This window comes from Lutjanus erythropterus, chromosome 9, assembly GCF_056507025.1.
Source record: "Lutjanus erythropterus isolate fLutEry1 chromosome 9, fLutEry1.hap2, whole genome shotgun sequence".
In the NCBI taxonomy this organism is placed as follows: domain Eukaryota; kingdom Metazoa; phylum Chordata; class Actinopteri; order Lutjaniformes; family Lutjanidae; genus Lutjanus; species Lutjanus erythropterus.
In genome coordinates, this window is record NC_139325.1 from 39,619,749 (window position 1) to 39,639,864 (window position 20,116).

The 20,116-nt window shown below is 39.7% G+C and overlaps 1 protein-coding gene and 1 long non-coding RNA gene across 2 annotated transcripts in view; one reads left to right on the top strand and one right to left on the bottom strand.

Annotated features, from left to right (window-relative positions):
- Positions 1-20,116, top strand: part of LOC146322166 (semaphorin-7A) — a 62,510-nt gene that overhangs the window by 10,144 nt on the left and 32,250 nt on the right. The window contains exons 2-5 of the mRNA XM_084727581.1: positions 3,336-3,475; positions 8,783-8,845; positions 15,147-15,242; positions 15,608-15,713. Coding sequence (XP_084583707.1) covers positions 3,336-3,475; positions 8,783-8,845; positions 15,147-15,242; positions 15,608-15,713 — 405 coding nt within the window. The remainder of the gene's footprint in view (positions 1-3,335; positions 3,476-8,782; positions 8,846-15,146; positions 15,243-15,607; positions 15,714-20,116) is intronic.
- Positions 3,182-20,116, bottom strand: part of LOC146322167 (uncharacterized) — a 78,919-nt gene continuing 61,984 nt past the window's right edge. Inside the window, exons 2-3 of the long non-coding RNA XR_014771429.1 lie at positions 15,540-15,707; positions 3,182-3,521 (exon numbers count right to left, since the gene is read on the bottom strand). This is a non-coding gene — a long non-coding RNA (uncharacterized LOC146322167). The remainder of the gene's footprint in view (positions 3,522-15,539; positions 15,708-20,116) is intronic.

A 20,116-nucleotide genomic window follows, 5' to 3' on the forward strand; every position in this document is an offset into this window, starting at 1 on the left:
CGCAAAACTCATCCTAAAGAAACTTTAGCATAAGCTCTTTAGCATACGTAGCTGCTTGTAGGGCAGTGTGGGGGTTAACACCAGCCACTTTAATTCCATTCAGCTTTTGATTTGGACTTTTTTCAGCTCGTCTGACTAACAGAAGATTAACCTTTTCTCTGTTGTTGAAGCCAGACTGAATTAACTGAGGCAAACCTGGGAGACTGAAGTTCTGCTTGTTAACTTGTAAAGGAAATATTTATGTTAATCTGCTACAGGGTGTTACTCCGAAAATCGTCAGACAGTGAAATTAATATACATGATCCTGCCGAAACCGTCAACCACATTGGCCTTTTGTGCATTCCTCGCTCGCCTGTGAAGTACAAGCTTCATCAATTAGATTCCCGCCAATCAGAGAGGCCACTGTTTCCATAGAAACTTAGTTGGTTGGCTAGCAACCTGTATCACTGATCACCAGCACTTCATCCTGGCTTTGCTGTCAGACTGGATGTCTTTTTTCATTTCAGGGAAGAGAGGAAAATCATTACAAATACCATGTAACCATGACTGTATAATCACCTCTTTGCATCATTACTGTATCTGTTTATATTGAAACATCGAGAGCAGAATGCTTCAGCAGTTTAGATTTTATTTCCTACTCATGACTTGTCTTTGTTTAAATTAAAGGGGAAAATGAAAGCTGTGCAGGAAAAGCAGCTCAGTATTTGTTTCATTACTTCCTTTTTAAATCCCCTGGTTATGGCCGTTATTAACCGGCTGGTTTGCTACAAATCTTTTAAACTCTTCAGACTTGAATTTTATGAAATGTCTCTCAACATAATAAATTGAGTAACATGCTTTTGGAGCAGAGACCGAATGACAGAAAAAAGGCTGTCAGGCCCATTAACTAGCTTGAAACTGTGATGTTTCATAAGCCCTTTTTAATTATACAGCATTCATTATTAGACATTGCATTTTTTTTTGTAAAACTCAATTATATGTTTAAGAGGACTTTAAGTACATGTTCTAAATGTCATGTCTTAAATAGTTGCAGTTATTTTAATCTATTTTTAAATGCAGGCACAGTTGCAGTGTAGTTAAGTGTGAGTCTCATTGGATGGGTGATTCAGACATGACAAAATGAACTTTTGAGCCTTCTGGAGGTGTCCTGAGTGTAATTCAACCGAGCATCTGTGATGGTATTTGCCCACATGATTATTTCAGTGATATTTATGCTCCCACCGGATGCCCTTTTCCTCTAACACCCGAGCCCAGGTTTCTGTTAAGGCTCGCTGTTTGATCTGAAACCACAAAGGGCATCAACGTCAGATCGAATGTTTTGGTAAATCAAAACCAGTTCATAGCCGGGAGTCCTGGAGCTGGCGCCCGTATTGACGGCAGATTAAACGTAGATTAAAATCCAGAGGTTTGGCTCGTTGCCATCGGGGCTTCTAGACTTTGATTCGACCTGCCCGCCTGAGGAGCTTAGGCCGGCTAAATCTGGATCATCTTTTTAAATAACTTCCTGAAACTCAATTTTGCTTTCACGCATCAACCTTTTGTTATTGTGTTTGACCTCTACTTTATGAATCTTTTTTTTATTATTATTATAGTACCTTGTTTTTTTTTTCATTTTAGTTGTTGATTGATTCCATATCATTCAGAAACTGCTTTTGAACTTTGATTGAAAAATATTATATTTTTCTTCCTTCTCCTCTTTCTCATTCTTAAAGGAGAAATTCAGAAAATATTGATTGTAATAAATAATAAAATGACCATGATATTTCATCAGAGGTGAAGGAAAGACACTAAGCTCAAATACTCGTTTCTCTGCCTCTCTCTTCTTCTCGTTGAAATTTCTGTTTAGGCCCGTAACTTGTGTTATCATTCACCCATTTCATGTTAATTATAATTCAAATTAATGCTGAATATTTACTGAATGAGTAAGTGTCTGTTTATGAGTTGTGAGAAATCATTTAGAAGGAGTAGATGTTCATAATGGTTAAATTGATCAATATGTTAATGAAGCCTAGCAGGCAGTGAAACAGGCAGTCATTGAACTCCATGTGTATTTTCAGAGTAACAGGCTTTTGTTTTCAGGATAACGCCTTAACTTTAGGATGACAGCCAAGCCCAGTACTTGAGTAATATTTGACCAGGAGTATTTATACTTTGACTCAACTACTATTGAAGGTTGCTCAGTCAAAGTTTCACTCCAGTTAAAGTATTCAAAAGTACAAATTACAAAGTACATTTTCTAATATCAGTACATTGCTGTATTGTTTTCATGATGCATTTACAGAACCTCGTAACTCTCTGAAACCACCTAATGATGCACTGACCTGCTGTAGATCCACTCTGCTACACAAAATCTATAGAAACACCTATAAAAACTTCAGCATAGAAATGCAATCAAAAACAAAAGGACATTTATTGTCATTTTCTGATGTAAATGATTTTCTGATGTATTAAAATCACTGCATAAAGTTAGATTGAAGCGACTGTAAGAAGTTCTCCAAGTCTGCTAAATAACTGAGATTTCTTTCTGTCTTCAGGGGCAACATATACTTTAATTATGTGGTATTTTTCACCCCGATAAAAACAATCCAACATTAAAAGCCTACCTGGAATTATTTCTCTCTTTCTAATCATAATAACATCTTGAGATTTAACTTCGTCTGTCTTCTGTCATCACCATTATCAAGTTTTGTTTGAATGAAAGAGGGAGAACTTGCTTGTTCTTGTTACAGAGCGCCTGGATGATGTATTTCTGCGTTTACATCAGTCCCAGTTGAGAGCGGGTTCTGTGATTGGTTTCCTTCTGTGAGGAACACAGCATGTGACCAATTGCATTTTAGAAAAGAAAAAACAGCAACAGCTGCCTTCAAAGCTCTGCTTCGCCTAAAAGTAACAAGTAACAGCCTTCCTAGAAATGTGGTGGAGTCAAAAGTACAATATTTATCTTTGAAAGGAAGTGGAGTGAAAGTCATAAGGAAATAAATAAACAGGATTTCAACCTATTTAATACACCAGCAGTACTCATTTTTGGACATGTCATTGTCACATATTGCTCCTTTAAGTATTCACCTTGAGTGATAATTAGACACAGTAATGTTATGCTTCGAAAATGTGAAATGGATGCTGTTGTGAGTTTTTTTTTTTTTTTTTTGTCTAATTTTAGAATAAATTTAACTGACTTCAGTTCATTTACATTAATTAAACTTTATTACCGCAGGGCATATTTTCCTTGCACAAACAAAAACACACCAGTTTAGCAGTTTAAAAACAACAGTTTGCTCTAGAGAAGCTCTTTTCTGCCAGCTCGTCTCCATAACGTACTCTGTTCTGATCCACAGAGCCCTCCAGGTTCCACTTCAACAAACCTGAGAACTACATCAGTATGTACCACCAGGAAGGGAGCGACACGCTGTATGTGGGCGGCCAGGCAATGATCTACGTGTTGACATTCACCAACAGAGGGGTCCGCGACCTGCAGGTACGCTCCACTTTCAGATGATTTTGCTGACATGTGCTGAGACACTCTGAAAGGTAGATGGTTTGAGGGGATTTAATCTCTCGGCTCCAGACGGTCTTTTGTAATGACGAACCACTCTGCTGCCGTGTGGAGAGTCGTTATAAAAGATCAGTCGCCAGCCACCGGTTGAAATACGAGACACTGCCAAGCCTTTAAGTCAGTCCATTTCAAAAGCCACTTTGGCAACCGATGTTTGGAAGTGGTGTTCATACATGAGACTTCAATCATGAAAGCTGGGACCTAAAGGTTGAGGAACACCTGTAAGCAGAGTTAACGGAGCCCTGCACAGCCTAGATACACCTACACGTTTTTTACTTGATTAAACCTCCTCTCAGGCCCGTTTGGTCGTGCACTGTCTGTGCAAGACTGACATCTTCCTTAGTCTGCTGTGGCAGTAGTACAACTTACACCTTTATCAGCTTTATTGGTACATTGAGTTAGGTGATATCATGCAATTCCCTGCCCGCCTCAGCCCGCCTTCAGAGAGCAGAGATCTAATCAGGCAGAGTAACTCAAATCACTTGCGTGGGTGTGTGGGGCCTTTAAGTCAAGTAAATTTCATTTAGAAACACCAAAATTGCAAACTTGACTCAGAAGGTGTTGATTTGGTTCTCAGACAGGCGCTGGTTGTGGTTCCAAGTGGGACGGTGTCATGCAGATCCAGGAAAACTACTCTGTAATTAGACCTTAGACCATAGTGTGAAGATGGTGTCACTCCTCCGTGTGCATCAGGCTTGGAGCTGGAGTCAGCAGGCAAATAACTTAGCTTAGCACACACATGGCTGCCTCTAAAGTTCAATAATGTAACACATTCTGTCACATTTGTTTAATCAGAAAACATAGCAGTTTGTGGTTTGACATGGATATATGAATTATACATCAAAAACATTTGAGGGGGGTTTTTAAAGAGATTTTTACTCTTCAATCATGCAGGGAAATTTATTTTAAGATCAAACTCTCAGCTATTAAACCTTGCAACAGGCTAACGTAATATTTTTTAAATGTAGACGTCAGATGGTTTTAATGAATTTGTTGAAAAGTAGAAAGCTTACCAGTACCTTTCTGCCGTTTTTAAACCAGGAAGTGGTCTTTAGGGTATAGCTAACCCCCTGTTATGCCTGATTACGTCATGTTTTTGTAAAAATCTGACATTTGACAGAAATCTGAAAACATTTTTAAAGGGCCAACATTTTAATATTTAAGAAAAAAAATCATCTTTAAACACATTTTCGTCAGGACAAGGTTATTTTCTGGCACAGAGCAAAGGGAATCAAGCTTGTTTGTTTTAATATTGACTGAGTTTATTGCTTTAACTTCTTTCAACCTTTTTCTTTTTTACCTCGGAAACACACTGAGGTAGAGACCTCATTTACCACACTGACAAATAAAATAAATGCTCCTAGAATCAAATAAACGCCAAAAAGAAGAATTAAAACTGCTGATAAAAGCCACAATAGAACTTTGAGAATTAATAAAAACCTTAATAAACTGAATCAGCTATGAATCAGCTAAAACAGGAACATGTGGGAGTAAAATGTGATACAATTTAATCTGCCCTATGGATAAAAATGAGGCTTTAAATTCTTCTGCATGTCGTTCCGTGTTGCAGGTGCACAATATGAAAAACTGAATCTTCCAAAGTCAGTAAAAACAGCCGGCACCTGCAGCGTCATCCAATCACTTGACCGAGTTTGATAGGAGCCCACATGAAAAGAAAGAGCTGAAGTGACGTAAGGAGGTAAAAGACCTATGAAGTCCTTGAAAATAAATAAAACCCAGTGACTTTCATGCCTTACAGAGAGAGAAAGGGCAGCCCAACCTTTGCATACAGGGAACAATGATGGGTATTACAATTATCTCCAGTGATAAATCTTAAAGCAGAGTGATAGACAGAGTCCAAAGGCTTCAGAGTTGCAGCTGAGGCATGCATGAATAAAATGTCACCATAGTCCAATACTGATAAAAAAAAAGTTGCCTGAATGAGCCTCTTTTTACAATGCAGCTGAAAAGAAAACGTATTTATATAAAAGAAACCATTCTCTTAAGCTTACTGAACATGCTGAATTAATAAAAAGTTTGTTTTGAATCTTTGCAAAATTACCTCAGCTTATCTTAAAATTCAACTTCCTTGACACTTACTTTTTCAAGTTAAATGTTCTTTTTGCAGCACGGCAACAAAGCAGTAAGTAAAACCGAACTGATTACTTTAAAATATACACTCGCCCAAGACTGTCTGCCAGATTCTCCTGGATGACAACAAATATAGTTGCCCTCTCGCTGTGAGGGCGACGCAGTGAGCCGGAGAAGGCAGAGGGAGAGGTGAGACGGCTGGCCCGCCGCTGACCCAGTTCAGCAGCCGAGGGCCGAGGAAGTCAGGTCATGCATACATTAATGAAGCTACACCTATCTCTCCCTGTGAGGACAGAAAACATAATTGACTGAGCTAATAATGTCAACATAGGCTCAAGATTACACAGTGTGTGGGCTGCAGTGTCAGCACTGACTAGCCTGACAAATTGAAGAGACTGTAAGCTCCGTGTTTCATCCCAATATGACTATGGCCTATTTTTCGGAATGATTGCAGGCTTAGTGTTGGATTTACCTCCGCGGAAACAAAAAGACAGGTAGAAAAACAGCGATTGGAGATGCGTTTGGCATTGAGGGACTGCTTTGATGGTATGTTTTTCTTACTCACACGGTTAAGTGACATCTTGTCAGGTTGATTCATTTCCAATGCAGGTTAGTTTAGCGGAGCATAAAAGTGGAAAAATAACAATTTTCGCTCCTCGCAAACAGCCACAGCAAACATCATCTCACGGTGTCAGCCACACACAATGAAAGAGTGAGGGCTTCTTTTCTGAGATTCAACAATTGTAGTGGGAGACATTTATTATTAAAGGGTCAGTAAACTCTGTTACCTGCTTTGCAATGGAGAGACAATAGTTGTTTGACTGAAGGGCACAACGCTCAGCAGTTTTCTCCAAAGGATAAATTCGTTCTGCTTCTATTACTCTCTCCACCTGCCTGTGCTGAGTGCAACAGGTTCAAGGCTGTTCATGGCTGGGTGTTGTTGAAAGGAATTCTGGGAAATGCGAAGTACAGGAGACAGGTTGCACAAACACAAAGGCAGGAAAAAAATGTAAATCCCCTTTCACACACGGACTTCTGTAGACATTACCAGGAGGAGCTGCATGTGTGCGCCCAGACTGTCCAAATTTGCATTTTAAAGATCAACTTTGCTGTGATGCAGGTACAATTATACCCTGCATGTAACCCTGCATGTCCCTGCATGTAACCCATCCTGGTATCAAGAGCGGTGGGCAGCAATTCCAGCTCTAAGCTAGCACCTTGAGTTGCACCGAACAGTAAACGTGTTTAACGCTGCCAGCTTCCGAGTCCAGAGTCAGGTGTGAGCCCACGTTCGAATAGAGCAGGTCATTGTAGCAACTGAGTAGGCGTGTCGATGATGTTGCACAGTGTATAGCTGGTTCATCTCTTTTCAGCTTACCTGTTCTATGTATACTAATATGACAATGGAAGTGCCACAGCACGACATTTACTGCAATATTAAAGGGCTGGTGTGTAGAATTTAGTGGCATCTAGTGGTGAGCTCCACCTCGCCTCGCTCTCCCCTTCCAAGGGCTGCAAAACTCTGAGAAACACAAAAGGCCTTATCTAGAGCCAGTGATTGGTTTGTCCATTTTAGGTTACAGTAGTGTGCAACAAGACGGCATGTATGGAAGAGAATCTGCACTCTCTGTAGATATAAACAGCTCATTCTAAGATAACGAAAAACTTTTCAGGTGATTATACACGAATGAACACATACTTATGAATTATTATATTCCATTTCTCCCAGTATATCCCCATAAATCTTCCGCATTGAACTAGAGCTTAATCAATTATTAATCAACTGTTAAATTAATCAACAATTAACTGGATAATGCGTTAATCATTTTATGCCATTTTGTAATAATCAAATGTCCAAGTTCTCTGATTTCAGCTTCTCAGATGTGTTTCTTTAGACCTCTACGACAGTAAATTAAATATCTTTGGGTTGTGGACAAGAAAAGACATTTGAAGATGCCACCTTGGACTCAACAGCGATCAACATTTTCCACCATGTCCTGACATTTTATTGGCCAAAGGAGTAATCAATATCATTACAGTCCATTTTTATTGCAATGTTCAATATATTATGAGATCCCTGCTTCTGTTGATGCTTTAATGCATTTTTTCATCATCTGTAATATCAGATTTCCACACAAAGGAAAAGTGTGTTGCTAGTTCAGTTATAAAGTCTTTTATAAAAATAAATATAATCTAGTATAAATCTGGTATAAAGTTATGAAATCCTGTTCATAGTTCAGTTATTAAAATCCCAGAACACCATGAAGCATCTCTCCTGCCAGGCAGGCAGACTGGACTCACGCTGTCCTCCATTTCTATCCCCTTCTCTGCTTCCGTCACACTTAATTTTGTCATAATCTTGGAGTCATTTTTAGACCCAGTTTGTATTGATATCAAAGCAAGAACAGTCATAATATAAATGAATCTTCCTCCTCCTCCTCCTCCTCCTGCACGCTCTGCAGCCGCCGATCACCCAAACCAAACATGTGATATCACGTCTGGCAGTTGTGTGCAATATGTGTTTGGATTCAAGGGGCAAATTCGGATTAATTTCTCTGTCATCTGTGATGTGAAAACATCAGATTTCCACACAAAGTAAACATGTACATCCTATTCATAGTTCAGTTATTAAATCGCAGCGCAGCACAAAGTGTCTCTGCTGCCAGGCAGGCAGATGGAGTCACACTGCCCTTCGTTCCTGTCACCCTTCTCTGCTTTCGTCACACTTAGTTTTGTGGTTTGTGGTCATTTTAAGAGTCAGTTTGTTTGATATCAACACAACAGTCACAATTACAGATGAGTCTACAGGAGCCACCCTTCATTTAAACCAAAGGGAGAATTTTCAAGATATGAGAGCACGTCTGACACCGACAATCCTGTTCTGTGTTTGAAAGGGTAAATCTGGACAATGACCTGATTATCAGGACATAGTTCTGAGTTCATGTGTGAAAAATGACACATTTAATAACAAAATGAAGTCCTTGAATGCAGTGAACATCATATGGGGTGTTAGCTAACAAGGTGGATGTTCGCTGTGAGGATTGGGCTCTAGCAGCTGCAGCTGGGTCACTGTTTTCATGCTGAAACAGGGGAGTTTCAGAGAACTTGGCACAAACTAAACAGTCCTTCCTCCCACAGATCCCAGCGGCATCCGATCAGACTGCAATTGATACCTGCAAGGCCAAGGCTGCACCACTCGAGGTAGAAGCTCGTCCTCACTGTCAGCACCTCCTCCCTTCCTCCATCAGTGTATAATCAGCTGTATCACCCTGTTTCTCCTAATTATTGTCATCATCATCATCATCATCATCATCATCATCATCATCATCTGCACTTGCATGATACTGAGGTTAGTGCTGCAGTTTTAATGCTAATTCTCTTATTTAGATAAAGTTAATGATAATGTTTACTTAGGACTTAAGAGACCAAATATAAAACAACACAGTAAAATATTCAATAAAGACAAATAAGTACATAAAAATGCTAATTTATACAGATGAGATGAAATTACACAGGAGACAGCTTCAGATAAACCAAACAATGCACACATGAGTGAGCTGCTGATAATTGCAATGAATAATTTCAAGAGATTTCACAGAGAGACTGAGAGAGTATCAGGAGTTTAATACAATATTCAACCTGAAATTAGTCAAAGATCGTGGGAAACCGTCAACTTATTATTAAACGCTTCAAGGCTAATGAATAATTAAGAAGCACAGGATACATCGCTGGTTAATTTGCTGCTCGTCATAGAAAATAAAGAAATCCTGATGACAAAAAGAGTCCGGGAAGGGAATCAGATGTCTTCGTATTTAACGGTTGTACTTTAAATACCAAGACAGTTTTTACTATTTTACATCAATGAATAATTCCCACATCCATTTTGACACAGTTTTATAATTACAGGAAATTAACAAGATCGTTGAAGCTAATTTTGCTTTTATACCCAGGGTCAAATTATGCAATGGCTCAGAAGCAAAAAAGGGAATTAATTTTCACCTCTCTACTTAGCCAAATTGAATTCTTGATATACTTAAAATATGAAAATGAGGCAAGGTTAAAGTTTAAGGGCAAAATATTCGGCCTCTGTAAAGTCACAAGGGGCCACATGACCTCAGTTTGGTCAGCGCTCGTGTCCGCAAGGGATCGTTTCTGAATACAGAAACAAAAGTGGAGTCTATCGGGGGCAAACGCACAGCAGCAGCAGTGGGTTGCAGCTGTGAAGTGGTTTGGCCACAGTCGATAATGCTGATCACATGACGCCCACTGGCCCAAACAGACTTTTCTCAGCACATAAAGAATTGATGTGAAATGATGAATACATTCAAGTCTTGCATGATCAGAATTTAAGCGACTGATCCTTCCTAAGTCCCGCCCATTTGAGGTCTGCGCTCCAATAACAGTTAAGCAAACTTTCTCTTTTTCCTGTAGAAGAAGCACGCTTTTTAGATTAGCTAATGTTAGCAAACTGCTATCTAACCAGTTGATATAGATTACTCAGCAAGTTATGTAGTGTTTTGCTAACATTAGCTAGTTTAAGATGTAAATATATGTCGCTATAAGTCCCCTTTTAACCATCTTCAACATTTGTTTTTCTTTTACACATACATACATAAATACGGGAAATAGATAAGGAGAAAGTTAACCAAGGTACTAAGCTTGCTTGTCATTGGGGCACAGAGCGGAAAGGGGCGGGACTTAAGAAGGGTCAATTAGGTAAATTAACATTTCTAAAAAAGCTAGGATGGTGCTTTGCTGATGTTCTACAAGCCCAAAGACACGCAAGTCTGAGCAAGCCTCCAAAATTTCAGAATTGCGTGCCAAGTGAGCAACTTTTATTGGTGTGAATGAGGCACAATTAACCTGACAAGCCAGATGGTTTGTTACACAGAACCATCTGGGAAGTCGTCCTTAGAAAGTGTTTAGAAAAGGCAAAAAAACACTTGGCAGGTGATTGAATGAACCATCTGTCTATCGCGTCTAACTTCAACCAATCACCGAAAACCACGCCTGAAGCTGCCAGTAGTCCCTCCGAGGGCACTGCATGGCTGCACCACTTTTGGTGCGGACACAAACGGATAAATTGACATCTGGCAAGATGTATTCTCGTGTGAAGCCTTGATTTTACGAAACCAGCTGCCTTGCAAGGTAACGGCACCACAAGGCCTGTTCAGACTCACAACGAGATGAAAACATGAAACATTTAGTCTCTTGTAATGTTGCCTGTGGCCAGTTTTAGGATGTCAGGCACATTATTTGTTTTCAACAGCCAATCAGACTGTCCTGAAGTCAGCTGGTCAGTTACAAACTATCAACTCATCAGTTTGTTTGAATAGCAGCCATGCCTTAAAATTTAAATTTACTGCTAAACTGACAATCTCTTTCACTCCGTTAAACCACACACCTCGTCTTATGTTTTCACCGTTTCATCAATGCTAGAAATGCAAATGTAGCAAGTAACTCATTATCACTATGCTCATTCAAATTTTAATTCACTAAAATTACATCCAGCTGTGAAAAAAAGCCCGAAATGCAGGCAGTTAGAATGTAATTAGAGAGAGCTTTTGCTATAGAGATGATATACTGTCTCGTCTAGTCACTTTGGTGGAAACTGGCGGGTTTCAGGATGTTGCAGACCAGCACTCTGCAAGTAGTTGCAAGTTTCAACCTTTCTCAAGAATACAGTAACAAGTTAATGAACCCATGTTCCAAACTTCGCTGGACTTCAGTTGAAATTCCAGCAGATTGTTGCATAAGTTCGCGTGCTGACAATAGAAAAGATACAGCTGCTCAAAGCCCTTCAGTCTCTAGTCCAGCAGTCTCTGCCAGACCTAAAAACTGCACCAAGGTTTAAGAAAGTATAAACATAAAGAAAGTATACACATAATGTGTTCCCTGTAAAGGTAGCACATCAACTGGAGTCTACTGTGGCAACCACGAGCATGTTGTCATCAGGTCAAAAGCAGTTCAGCTGCCTTCACTATTGCCACACAGTTGCATTTAAAAAATGTGGAGTTATGGTACAAAACAAAGAGGGCACTGTCATTCCCGCACAAATAGAGTGAAAGCTTCCAGAGAGTTTGTGGAAGTGCCAGATGGTGGAAAATGAGAACATCCCGAGTGACTCAGTAAATCTTCCCCAATAAACCAATGGTGCTGGGAAGTGGCACAGGAGGCAACATCTTTCAGTGATAGACAGCCAGATGGTTTGTGGAAAACTTTACCCTTGGAGTAAGATGGAGGTTAAAAGTAGGGAGCAATTTGATAGATTTGATAGACAGACTGTATTTCCATCTATCTTCATGCACACGTTTCTGGACTGCCTGTCCAAGAATTCAGTATTCAGCACATACTTTATGGTCCAGTTTTAGCATAACAAGAGCAAAGTATTAACCTTAATTAAAGCTAATATTAAATCTTACTTTAATCCTACAAGTCATCACTCTAAATGACCTAATCATTAGCGCTCATCAGGGTGCTTTCAGGTTGAGATCAGTTAGGGAGAAGTACTAGTCCCCAGGAGCACTAATCAGCTTGTGAAAACAGCTGTATAATATCCTCAGTGGCTCTAGAGGAGCTCTGTCTGTGAAAAATGCTCAAATTAATTCACTGGGCTCACTTGACTCCACAAACACTGGACCTCTTTTTAGAATTTGTGTCTTGCAAGCCTCCTGACTTCATAGAAGTACTTTATTAAATCAAACTGCAGGACTATGCTGTTAACACAGGGTTTCTTAACCCTGTCTTCAGACAAGAATATTAAAACTAGAGGATTCTGCAAAACCTGTTCAATTATGTTCAGTGTTGAAGTATTTTTATGGCCATGCAAACATTCTTAAAAATCTTGTTTTGAACAATATTGGCACATGGTAACTAGGGTATGGTTGTGGTTAGGAAACTAAAACATGCAATAAGGGTTATTTATCAATGTAATCCATCTAAACCAAAGATAGACAGACGTCGAACCCCAACATCTGAAATTTTCCTAACTGGACCCGACCTGAATTTGGTGACAGTCGCGAGGACGTGAGAAGCTCTGCTGCTGGACTTTGTCACAGTTTTCATGAACCGTGTTCCCAATGCCAAAATGCCATTCTTTTCACTTGCACTCTCATTCACATAGAAACAGAAAAGTACTGAAAACAGCCTGTCCTAAGGCAAAGATAAGACCCCCCCCAAAGCAATCAACCTTGCAGTTGGTTAAGGTTAGGGAAACACTGCAGTTATGGTTATGACAAGGCGGATCTTAATTACAGCTCTGTGATAAGACATGAATTTCAATCTCCGCCATGAAAGTCTGACACGCTGCACGCCTGCACATGATCCAAACCTACATACAATTCCCACCTTACTACATAAAGGGCACACTACTGTCTGCCTTGGTTTTGGACATAAATCATGGGGTTTGGAGTCACTGACCATGGATACAGTTCCTTGGGATACTGCGCTAGTATTCCAGTGAGCGTTGTTTCTCAGCAGTGTTTAGAGTTTCTTGACAAGTAGTACAGTAAAAGATCATAACATCATGCATCACAAGGATTTGAGACCAGCTTTAGCCCAATCAAAGATGAAGCTACAGCAGAAGACATTGGTTTGAGGTTACAGCTGTGATGATAACCGCATTACCACAATACTATGTACAATACCGTGGTCATGTGGTGCCTATCACAGGGTTGAGCTCATTTGCGCCATTGCTGCTATTTTATTTTGAAGGGTCGTCTTTATTGTGCTTCACACTGACTGGTCAACACTCAATCCAAGGCACTTTGAGATTGCCAGTGGATGGCTAACAACATGCTAACAACAACCCATCAGTTCAAGGCCAGATTACAGAGCTTCTGAAAGGGATATGATCACACCTGAGCCCACATTGTAAAGATACAATGGTAGCGTTAGCATTAGCTTAATGTTAGACGTTCTTACTCGAGCTAACTGCTTTTTTCAGCCCTTGGGGAACAACAGAGACATTTCTTGGTCTTCAGAAGCTTCAGCATTTATTAACTGACACAGTGTAACCTGAACTGTACATTTACTGCCAGACTGACGACTTACAGCTACATTTAAGTTTCCACGTTACGCTCATAACAATCTTTTAATAAAGTCCAATAAAACAGAATTATTTGAAATAGATTACTTTTTCATAGCAGTAAGAAGAAAATCCATATCAGCACACTTGTTCCTGCACTGGCACTGAATATTGGCTTTGGACATCATGAGGTGTGGAATCATCAACTATGAATATGATTCCCAGAGATACTGGGTTGGTATTCCAGTGAGCATTGTTTCTTAGCAGTGGTGAGTTTCTTGCCAAGCAGTGCAGAAAAACAACATAACACAATGCATCACAAGAATCTGTGACCAGCTTTAGCCCGATCAAAAATGAAGCTACTGTAGAAGACACTGGTTTGAGGTTGAAATCAGCTATTGGCCCCAGAAAGACAAAACCACAACAACACAAACTCCTCTGTTACTCTGCCAGAGAACACATGTCAGACAGTCTCCTAAACCTAAACCTCACCTCATTTAAACCCAACTCTAATGTTACAACCTCTGTCCTAGATTTTTGTGTGAACAATGTAGTTCAGCTCAACTATTTCTCTCAAGAACATAAACTTCTCAAAGCAAAACCATACAAACTTGCATACACTCACACACAAATTACCCAGCCCACCCACCCGCCTACCCATCCACCTACACATCCACCTACACACACTTACACAAGCTCTGGCCCTGTTTTTTTGACTTGATGTGATGTACTTCCTCCATCTCCAGCTTTCACAAACCTCGTCTGCATCAGAATTTATGGTTTGACTGTTTAAAAAGACACTTCAAGTCAATCTGCATTTTTTTTAACTGGACCCAACCTGAATCTGGTGACAGTAGTGAGGATGTTAGTAGCTCTGCTGCTGGGTTTTTATTGAGTTTTATTTTGTGATTTGACCGTTTAAAAAGACACTTGAGTCAACATGAGCAGAATTTTCTCCTTAAGGGAGAGTACTGTATTCATTTCCATCCTCCATCCAGTAATGTCTTAGAGATAGCAGACCATTTTCTGTACTTAATGAATAAGTGATGCATATGGAGTATTGCGGTGCTGTACTGCAGGGCTAAGCCTCCTGTGTGCTGTCTGCCAAAAATGTTCGGCGCATGGATCGCCTCCAATTTTTCTTAAATCGCTCACTCTGAGCAATCCGCTTTTTCTCCGGTAATCTGTTTTGTGTTGTACTCTTGCTTTGTTTCTCTACCCCTCCATTCCACCTTCCTCTTTTCCCCCTGTTTGTTTTTCTCAATCCTGTGGTCTGCCTCTTGTTTTCTATCTCCCTTTGTGTTGTCTCTTCCTCTCTAATCACTTTTTCACACTCTCCATGGTTTTCCCCCCCTCTGTCTCTCTGCAACTTTAATCCTTCTCCCAATCTGTGTGTTTTTCTACCTCTCTCTCTTTCGCGCTTCTGCCTCATTTTCTGCTTTTGTCTGTATCTTTTACTCTCTCTTTCTCTCACAGCTGGAGTGTGATAATTTCATCACCGTCATTCAGAAAGTAAATGACACAATCATAGTATGTGGGACAAATGCTGGAAGCCCCAGGTGCTGGATGCTGGTAAGAGTTTCTTCAGACATTCCTTGAAATGCTTATAAATCCTTATGCAGCTGCTCCTCAAGAATGAAGTCTCAGGATCAATTGTAATTAGCATTTATTTATTTGCTGTGTAATTTCTTCTATTGGTTAGATGAACGCCAGGAGTTATTTATTGCCATGGAGGACATTTTCACTCACTCATGAAAATCTGCCTCCATGGATAAGTTGAAATTTCCTAAGCCTAAAGATAAACTGAGCATTGGGTCTTGGGATAGAAAACTGTAAGATTAAGGCTATAATGTGTGATGATGCATGCACCTGGAATGAAGAGGGTTTAAAATGCTAGACTTCCTCCAGGCTGAAACATCTCCTCGCTCTCCCGGCAGGTAAATGAGACTGTGCTGACTGATGTCCAGGGCAATGGGCAGATAGCGTCGGCCTCTGACATCTCACCACCTTATCCTTCCCAGAGGTCCATCAGTTTGCCTGCAGGTAACAAACGCAGTAGGAAATTACAGGTCTACATACAAGAGTTCATGATGCAGTGGGAGGAAAGAGAATAAAACCTTACAAAAAGACACTGAAATATTCTTGGCAAAGAGGAGTTTTCTTGTTGTTGCTAGTGAACCCAATAAACCTTAATAATCTGCAGCTGGAGGCAGATAACAGGTGCACTTAGTCAAGGTAATTGGGTCCTGTGTGGGCAGAAGTGAAAGATTGGTAATTTAAAGCTTATTTTATTGGATGATCAATAACATCAAAGTCGGTATGTGGGATAAAGAGCAAGAAAGTCCCCAGGTGGAGGAGGTGAGGTGGGCGACCATACAGAGTCAAACCACACTGATTTGCGCTTCCATTAGCTCTCATAACCTGCCGAGCTGTGCCGAGTCATGCCCGAGATGGACCATCTCTGGAGTAGGGCCAAAGCACGACCTGCCTCCAAGCGGGTTGCAGTGAGGTCTTGTCCACAGCTGCCAACCTGTGATGACCTTCCTTTCTAACCCTCAAATAAGTGTGTGCAGCAAGGCTGAACTCTGGCTGTCTGTGCAGGAGAGCAAAGAGAAGTGTATTGAAATAAGCTTCTCAGCTCCGTCGCTGTTTGTACTTTCAGCTATCTGCTTTATTTTACTGGTTCATGTTCACTTTCAGCTGTATAAAAATCATGTTAAGTTACTGCAGAAGAAGACATAACATTTCAGTATTTTGCTGCTTAAGAACAGAAGCTTTTAGATAACAAAAAATTGGGGTCTTTTATTGCGAAGAATTTATAGGGGATTAAATGTATTTATCCACCACTTTCCAGCTACTTAACACAAGACAAGCATGTACAAGTTAAAGACACTGGAGATGCAAATCTCTGCCATACTGGGCTGATGCTACAGTCAACATTAGCTTCTTTTGTACTTATTTTAACCTCAACCCTGACCTTTTCTCAAACTTAACCAAGTAATTTTGTTGTCTAAACTTAACCAACTAATTTTTGTGCCTTTATTTGAAAATCTACCTGGACACTGTAAAGTTATGATTGCTAACCTGATTGTGGAGCTCTGCTGTAGCACTAGAGGGCAAGAGAAGATGTTGACCAGATGGGCAGTGCTCTCACTTGAATTTAGAACTATTAGGATTCTTGATACACCAGGAAGTGAATGTGCCAAGACCTTACATGTTGCAGTAGTTCTAGCACCACATTGCTAGAGGCTAACTACAACAGCTAGCTAGCAAGGAGGTTTGCTACCTCACCAACTAAAGAGAAAGCACAATGACGAGCACACAGTGTGTACCACTCAAGTCCTCCCTAGAAAAGTGACAGCATCAATGAAATGTGTAAATTGTATAAAAAAGTTAATGTTTAAGACTAGGCGTAGGGGTTAGGGTAACAACAACTTTTATTTTGGTTTTGATCCTGACGATCAAAACCAAAATAAATGTTGTAACAGAGCCTTAAGATTCTCTCGACATAACAAAATAGTTATATTAACCCTATAGAAATACTTCTATAAGCTTGACAGTTGTAATTTTAACCCCAACCATAATCTCTGCTCAACTAAGTCATTTTTGTGATCCAACCTAATCAAACTAGTCACCATTCACTTCCATTGTTTGGGAAATTCTGCAACACTGTTTTCCTGTGAAACTCCAGCAGTTGTTTTGGGGACTAAAGCAATAAACCCAACCTTCAATCTGCAGGAGGGTGAGTAGATAATGGCTGAATTTTCATTTTTCAATTTCCAACTATCCTTTTAAGATGACGAGGAAAGCCTCTGATTGCAATCATATCCCTCAAATTACAATTACCAAATTTGGTGCAAGAGCCATCTGCCATCACAGAAAGCAGTCATGAAAGCCTGAAAGAGCAGGACTCGTGGTAATACTTCAGAAAGTAATGACTGAAGTAATTTGGATGGGTTAGAGAAGAAAGTATTTTTTTTCCTGATTGACGTCCCACTGAGTTCTATCCCATAAGATTAAGTGTCACCATTTCAAAAGTCTCACCTTTTTTCATAGCTGTTACTTTTTCAAGTATCTTATTTTGGAACAAAGCCACCTTCAACTCTTTATATTAACTTTGCTCATTTGAGTCAGGAGCAGCAGAGCGACACTTGTGAATCCTTGGGCTCCCAGGAGCAATCTGTCTCTTATTATCACCCTCTATTCATAACATGCAAATGAGCACAGTAGATGCTTTTACCTAAAGTACCTTACAATATTTCAAAGTGCCCGTCCTCTACAAGATAGATGTGTTAATAGATCATGTAGTACTGCGCTTAAACATGCACTCTACCTTAAACAAGATCTGACATGTTTCCTACCCGTGAAATTAATGCCCCATGCTAATTGGTATTATCTGCAAAGTGAAACACCATTCAGCTGGGTTCTTTCTGCTGTGTTTAGACTAAAACGATAGGCAAGCATCAATTTGTGCTTTAATTTTCCACAATACACAATTCTTCAAAGAACTAACCTCAGGAAAATCATTTCTGAGTTTAACCCAATTGAAAAGCTTGAGTAGCTTTTGAATCAAATTTACAATAAAAAAAAAAAGAGCCTCTCTTAAGTGAAAGCTTTTGAGTGAGTGAGGCAATTCATTACACAGTTGAATCAAAATCCTTATCTGTCAGTGATAGGGCCCTGCTCTTCCAACGATAACCCTCAACTCCCAAAAAAAACGCTAACAGCAAGAAAACAAGAAACTTTACTGTGGCAAGTCAAGTCAATTTATAGTTATATGGCCCAGTATCACAACTCACAATTCACCTCTGGGGGCTTCACAATCCACACAGTGTGCAACACCCCTTGCCCCACAGACAGAAGTAAAGAGTATAGTGCATATAATATATAACAGAGTTGGTTGTTAGCAATGGTCAGTTACCTTGTTAGCCGGTAACTTGGCGATCTCCCTCCAGCCAGCTCATTTCACCTTCATGATTTAACCGTTTTCAATGAAGGGAATAAATAAAATCATGGTGTTAAACAAAAGTTCGGCTTAAATCATCGTGCTGCACAGCGCTGCTCTGAAACATTTGCAGTCTACCTGAAACAAGATCTGTTTTTCTACTATTACTGACAATAATGCTCAATCCTAATTAGTCATTATCTGCGATGGGAAACTTAAGAAATTTTGGTTTTAATTTTCTATATCACGTTTTTCAAAAAACTAACCTTGGGAAAATAATTTCTGAATTAAACACAATTGAAAAGCTTGAGAAACGTTTTAATCATCTTTTTTTTTTTCATTAAAAAAGAGCCTCTTTTAAGAAAAGGCTATTGAGTGAGTGAAGCAATTTACTACACAGTTGAATCAGAATCTTTATCTATCAGTGTCAGAGCCTTGCTCTACTTACATTATTTAGCTGCAAGGGAACATAAAGAGAACGACCTCATATCTTGTAACCCTCAACTCCCATCTCCAACAAAAAGTACCTCTAACAGGAAGAAAACAAACAACAACAACAACAAAAAAAACGTATGTGTCATAACTGAATGCGAGTGTTCAACTATCGCCTCACATCGCATAACACACTAGGTTTCAGACATAAAATAATGATGACGATGATGAATTTGAGCATTTTTCGCTCTGCGGCTGGTAGATGTTCACATTTTAAAAAGTTAATTTTCCACCTATCAGCTGTGCGCTCGAGATCAGACCAAAGACAACCACTCAAGTCACTCTCAAGTTATTTATATCATAACATAGAAGCAATATTACGATATTTAGATGTTTATTTTCTGGAAATGAAATAATATAGCCAGTGGCAAATAGGTGTTAATAGCTGGGTCATTTTCCTTCATAACCTTTTTGTAGATAAATAAGGATAAAAGGATGATCAGAGATCCCTGTGCTTTAACAGATTCTGTGTGTAATTTGTAACATCACCGGGGGATCACCCCCCCGAGTGCCAAACACACAAGAGCCAGCCATCTGCCATGCTGCATTCACATGGAAAAAGAATCATGGAAAACATTTCTAAACTGAGCTGTTGTACAACTGACTGCACAAACAGATTCAGAAAGAATTCAGGCAGAAGATTTTACAGACTCTTGGACAATAAAAAGAGAGAATGGGAAGGGATGGCAGGGCTGAGCTAACCAGGAAAATTGTTTTCAGAATGAAATGTAATCAAATCTAAACACTTTTTCATACTTGTCCACAGAAAACCAGAATATCATTTGAGGTATAGATTCTTTAAAATGGGACCATGTATGTATACGCCCTGCGGGTTTTGTTTACTTCCATTAGTTCTCCAGTGTCGAGACTCGAGATACATACATAGATATCTCTGGATGTTGAAGTGTGGCCAGATATTGAGTTTCCACAGACCACTGACTGTCTGGTGCATTGTACCAATAACTGCCGTTGCCAGTGGCAATCTTATGAAGGGTTTCATTGTTTTCCT